A 6000-nucleotide genomic window follows, 5' to 3' on the forward strand; every position below is an offset into this window, starting at 1 on the left:
TTATTCAACACTTCGCTTTAATGTGTGTGTGTGTGAAAAGCATTATTGTATTAAATTGACGTATCCCTGTTTTACTTTTTAGCACAACAGCCTTAGGAAGAAAGGCTGGCCCAGGGCTCTCTCTACCTCTGCAAGACCCTTCGAGGCCTTCCCCCTGGAGCTGTAGGGGCCCTGGAGCTCAAACTCCCGGAAGATGTTTGCGGAATCCCCTGTTCAGTTGCTCCCTTCCCAGCTGTCGTCCAGAACCTGGCACAGTGACCTCCAGGCGGACCTACTGACCGGCTCAACAGCCAGGCCTGCGAAGACCTGCTGCACGGTGCCTGCTTCCCTCTCAAGGGTGGTCCTCAACCGCCACTCCAGAGCTCAACGGATACACCCAACCCCACCCACAGGATATCCGAGAAAGCAAACGGCCTTGGGGACGTGCCAACGGGGCGATGGGAACCCAGGCCTGTTAACCTCCTCGAGACCGGCTGGTTTGCCCAGGTGGGTTTGCTTTTGCTTCTGTTTGCTGTCATTTAATTTGCTTCTAAAAAGCAGCTTCCCCCTCTGCCTCAGGACCCCAAGGCCTCAGAGGCACTGCCTCCAAAAACAGGCTCGCTCTCAGATGGCAGGAGCTGGGACTAAACGCCCTGGAAGGACACTTGGCAAGTGGTCCTTCCTTATAAGACATGCATTATTTGCCTAATGACTCTTTTCCTGACTTCAGAGCACAAGTAACCGATTCTGTGTTGCCAGCCATCCTCTCATTTTGAGGCCCTGGCAGTCGCTGGACCCAACAGGGCTGCGGCTCAAGAAAGGAAAGATAATTCACTAGATGCTTGCTTCCGCTCCACCCCTTCTGCCTTATCTCAATTAATTATTTCACCAACCCACAGAACAGGTTTTATAGATGAGAGAACTATAGCTCATGGCAGCTAAGGGTTGGGTCTGTATTATAATTTGGCTCTGTCTGAAAAAAAAGAAGATAAAACACGCTTTTCCCACCTGACCATTCAGCTTCTTGCTGACCAGTGCCAGGGAGACACCAGGCACGGTTTCCTTTCCTGGGCTTTGGCTCACTCAAGGGTACACCTCCCAGTCCCCTCCCCTTGAGCTGGAAACTACAACTTCCAGCGGGCAGCATAGGTCGAGAATGCTTCCCCTTATTCCACCTGCTCACTCCATTTCACTTCCTGATTTGGTAAAGCCTGTCGTCGTCTTTACTAAGGCATGCCCGCGCCCCCGTCCTCTCACCTTCGATGCCACGATGGAAAAAAAAAAAACCCAAACATTCTGAGACACTGACAAGGCTGGTGACCGTCAGAAGGACGGGTGTTTACACTAGGGGACCTCGGATGATCACAAATGCATTCGCGTTTGCAGAAACGAAGGCTGCACTCAAGCCCCCACTCCCTCCGTCCCAGTCACTACTCACCGGCGGCGTTCCCCTCGGGCCCACCTATCAGAGGTTCCTGAGAAATGACTGAGCCGCTGCGCGCAACCCGGAGGCACAGCCCCCTGAGTCCCTGCCCCTACTTGGTGCTGCCGGGGGCCTGCGGTGTTTTGCTTTCAAAGGCCGCAATTTGATTGGCGCGGCTGCCTGCCAGTCAGAAGCTGGAGGGCACTTCGCTCAGGCGAGTGGCTGTGAGAGAGGGTGGGCGGGACGTTGCCGAATTGGCTGCGCTGCCAGGCTTGGTTGAAGCGTAGGGGGTGAGCCTTGCGGAGGCCACAGTCTGCAGGAGCGTTGCTCTCACCTCCAGCCGGTCCCTCTAGCGGCCACGGGAAGGACCTGGGAACACACCCTGCTCCCCCTCTTCCCTCTGTCTTGGGGAGCTCAGGTGACCACTCACCTCCACCTGCGGGGCAGGTGGCAGCTCCCGGGCGTTGCTCCTGCCATCCATTCCCCCAAACCCCACGCTCTCACCGCGACCCAAATCCTGCACATCCTTTAAGACCCGGTTTCCCCCCAAAGTTCCAGAGCCATAGATCTGCCTGCCCTCCGTAACACCCGTTGGGTGCATCATATGCCAACCCTCCAGCACGTCCGCAGCGCAGCGACACTTAAGGGCCTCCAATGAGCCTAGCACTGATGTTTCCCTGATGCACATCTGTGCGAATTAACACGAGCATAGAACTCACACCTTTCCGCTAACACGCACTTCGTTTCCAACCCTCACAACAAGCCCCTGAGTTACCGATGCCGAAAGGACATTTGGGCAGCGACCTCAGTGATGACAAAAGGGCAGAGATGGCTCAGGAACGCCTGAGAGCGCGTCGGAAACTGGCTGATGTAGGGACGGCCCACGGGCGGTGGGGCGGGGCGGGGGGCGCTGCCTCCAGAGGGAAGGGCCAGGGACAACTTAGGGTAAGATGTTGGATTTCATCCTAAGTTAAAGGGACGCCGGGGGCTGACAAGGTGACTGTGACTGCTCCGAAGCGTGGAGAGAGGGGGTCGTGGAACCCGAGGCGGGTGCCTTCGTACAATCGCCCATAACAATCTCTTTTTCTTTTGTTATTGTCAACAGGGCTTGGGTGAGAGTTCTCGTAGGTTTATTCCTTGAAGTAGGATTTCTGGGTGGATAAGATTGTGAGACTTTTGTCCTATCACAAGAGTTTTGAGGGGGCGCCCAGGTAAGCCTCCACCGAGTTTCCCCACGGGTCGTGAGGTAGGTAGGCTGAAGCCTAAAATTCTGGCCGCTTCCCTGCAGTTTTTAAAGCGTCTCTAACGATTGGCCAATGACTGAGCACTCTAAAGAAACAGAGGACACCATTGGCTAGCGTTCCTCACGTGGTCTCCAGACTGTTAGGCTGTGGTTGCCATGGAGACGGAGAAGGTTGGGCCAGGCCAGACTCAGCACAGGGGGAACCGATGAGGTAGGATAGGAGGCAGGTCCTGTTGGGGCACTGGTCCCAGGGTCCTGGGAGGTGGGCCTGGCGCACCCATGGGACACCCCCCGAGATCCCGCCCTGCTGGGTACCAGGTGATGCCCGAGGGCGGGAAGAAACCACCGTTGGAGGTAACCCCTCCCTGGATTGTGCCCGCAGAGTCCCCACCTGCAACATGGTGATTGCACCCAGGGCATGCCTTCCCCACGGAGCTTCCGTGCGGGGCCTGGCAGCTGGTGGGCGGCAGAGAGCAGAATTCTCACCCCAGCTCCTCTGGCCTCCCTCTGCCAACACCTTTCCTGCTCGGAGCCCCACGCCCGCCACCTGTGAAAAGAAAGGGTGAGATTGGAATCTAGTGGTCATAGCCGGCTGTGACAGCTTTTGACACGTTTTCTCAGCTTATGAAAAATCTCAAGTGGGTTATTTACCTGCGGGTGCTTTGGAAAATGTAAAAAAATAAGACACACCGTAGCATTATAACTGAATGGATAAAATCTCACACAGTCGAAACTATTCATGCAAATCCCATAAGCAGTATACATGGTTTAGCATATATTGATATACCCTATACAGTAGCTTACATGTATGTATAAATGCTTAAGATATGTGATAATACTATAATATAAATGATAAAGGTTTTTTTAAACATAGAAATGGTACAATGAAAACATGCCTATCGTAATCATGTGAGGTAAATCTTTATAGAATGCAGCTCTTGAAGGAAAGAGTCGTATTATGAGGACATCTGTATACATTATTGCTAACATGTGTTTACCCCTAGTAAACACATTCACTCATTCATTCCACAAATATTTATTGAGTGACTACTATGTGCCAGGAAACAGTCTGGGGATTCCATGATGAATATTCTATTGGGGGAGATCATAAATACACACAAAATATGATGTTGGGTAGAGAAAAATGCTATGAGAAAAATAAGGCAGGTTCCTGGGCCAATGAAAGGTGGGGCGGTGCTTCTTGGGAGTGGTCCAGGGAGTCCCCCTAAGGGCTGATCAGAGACGCAGATGAACCTGGTGACAGGACCAGGAGATGACGCCCACTGTAGTGAGGGGAGCAATCCCCGGCCACAAGGAGACATTGCAGAGGCTGGAGAGGTCCCCGTGGGGAAGAGGATTTGTTTGTAGGTAGTGGGATATGACAAATGGGTACATTTAGACATACATATGAAATGTAACTCCCCACCCCAAAAACACCTATTATTAAGTTCACTAGACCTTTCTGTAGCGTCAAATATTTTTTGGCAGGCTGTAGGTCTTTTTGTGCCCAGGGGGCCATCTTCAGTTACTTGAAGAACAGTCATATAGAACAGTGGCTTTCGAACTTTTTGACTGTGACCCATCATCAGAAATGCAGCACACATAGGAACCTAGCAAACGTAACAAAAGACTACAGGCTATGGCAGTGATGGTGAACCTGTGACACGCGTGTCAGAGGTGACACGTGAACTCATTTTTTTGGTTGATTTTTCTTTGTGAAATGGCATTTCAATCTATAAAATAAATATCAAAAATATAAATCTTTGTTTTACTGTGGTTGCAAAGATCAAAAAATTTCTATATGTGACATGGCACCAGAGTTCAGTTAGGGTTTTTCAAAATGCTGGCACGCCGAGCTCAAAAGTTTCGCCATCACTGGGCTATGGCCTGCACTTTGAAAATCACTATCACCAGTATGGAAGAGAAATGAGACTTATTCTGAGTCCATTTCACGGGCTAGAATTGAGATGACTGGAGAGAGAGAAGGAGGGGTGGGGGGGTGGGCTGTCAGCTTGATACAGATAGGGACTTTCTAGCAGTTAGAATTACCCAACAGTGAACTACCTCAAGAATTTTCAAACTGACCTCTAGGGAACCTCAGCATTCTGTGAAAACTTGAGACAGCCTCAAAGATTAAGAAAATGAAAAGACGAACCTCAGAGAGCGGATAATTCCAAAACGTATATATGATAAGGGGCTTGTATCCAACATATATTAAGAACATTTACAACTCAATAACAAGATAACCCAATTGTTTAAAAGGGGATGTGAACAGGCACTTTACCAAAGAAGGTAAAGAAATGACAAACAAGCACATGAAAATATACAAATGAAAGTGACAACGAGATACCACTGTAGGGCCACGAGAATGGCTAAAACTCTAAGATTTACCACACAAGTGTTGGTGAGGATGGGTAACAACTGGAACAGACTCCTGATACATGCAACACCATGGGATAATCTCAAAAGTATTGTGGTAAGTGAAAAAAGACAGGTTACAAAACAGCCCAGACCGTATGATAACACATATATGGCATTCTAGATAAGGCAACCATTGTGACAGAAAGCAGAGCAGTGGCTGCCAGACACCAGGCTTGGGAGGGTATTGATTGCAAAGAAACACAGAAGACTTTTGGGGCTCATGGATATATTTATATCTTTAAAACTAGAGGCCCAGTGCACAAAATTCATGCACAGGTAGGGTCCTGAGCAGCTGCCGACTGCCAGCTGGGACCTGCCTTCATTCCGTGCCGCCCCCTGGTGGTCCGCGCATGTCATCGTGAGCAATCGAATTCCCAGCTGGTCGAACTCCCGAGGGAACACTTTGCATATTAGGCTTTTATATGTATAGATTGCAGGGGTAGTTCACATAATTGTAAACGTGTCAAAATTCAGAATTGTATACATAGCGACAACGTAGTAACTCCTGAATTACAGTGTATGTAAATGATCTCATGATAAATTTATAAAATTCAAGCCTTTGTTAGTTCGGGAAGCAACACCAACTGTGAATACTTACAGGGCTCCTGCTACAGGCCGTGAGTGCAGTGTGCTTGCGACTTGAGGTCGTAGATCCTGGTAAACCTCAGCCGCTACACGTTTCTCAGCCTGTCCTGCCGAGAGGACAGAACTCAACCCACGTAATTAACAGAAATGTGACATGATCCCTACAAATGCTGTATTTTGCTGTTTCAGGTGCTTGGAAGAACCGTAGTCAAGTTTTCACTAAACAAATGAAACACAGCACAGAACTGTGCTGAGATGGCCACCTCGGCACAGAGAGACCTGCAGCCTGCCAGAACATACCTGAAACTCCAGAGAGGTCTGGCGAACTTGATAATGGATGTCTTGTCTT

General features: G+C 49.8%; 2 protein-coding genes across 7 annotated transcripts in view; one reads left to right on the top strand and one right to left on the bottom strand.

Moving 5' to 3' along the window:
* Positions 1 to 1551, bottom strand: part of NIPAL3 (NIPA like domain containing 3) — a 39445-nt gene extending 37894 nt beyond the window's left edge. For all 3 annotated transcript variants that reach the window (XM_006777539.2, XM_006777538.2, XM_015557253.1), the window contains exon 1: positions 1418 to 1551. The gene's annotated coding sequence lies outside the window, so the exon portion shown is untranslated. The remainder of the gene's footprint in view (positions 1 to 1417) is intronic.
* A 770-nt stretch (positions 1552 to 2321) lies between these two features.
* The window catches only part of STPG1 (sperm-tail PG-rich repeat containing 1), a 38364-nt gene continuing 34685 nt past the window's right edge, over positions 2322 to 6000 (top strand). Inside the window, exons 1-2 of one of the 4 annotated variants that reach the window (XM_015557312.1) lie at positions 2322 to 2347; positions 5841 to 5967. In XM_015557312.1, the coding sequence (XP_015412798.1) occupies positions 5907 to 5967 (61 nt within the window). In that variant the 5' untranslated portion in view covers positions 2322 to 2347; positions 5841 to 5906. Of the gene's footprint in view, positions 2348 to 2783; positions 2964 to 3092; positions 3208 to 5840; positions 5968 to 6000 lie in introns of those variants that run through there. The other 3 variants (XM_015557311.1, XM_006777540.2, XM_006777541.2) reach the window with 3 other exon arrangements.

The sequence above is a fragment of the Myotis davidii genome, unplaced genomic scaffold, assembly GCF_000327345.1.
Source record: "Myotis davidii unplaced genomic scaffold, ASM32734v1 scaffold149, whole genome shotgun sequence".
Taxonomy (NCBI): domain Eukaryota; kingdom Metazoa; phylum Chordata; class Mammalia; order Chiroptera; family Vespertilionidae; genus Myotis; species Myotis davidii.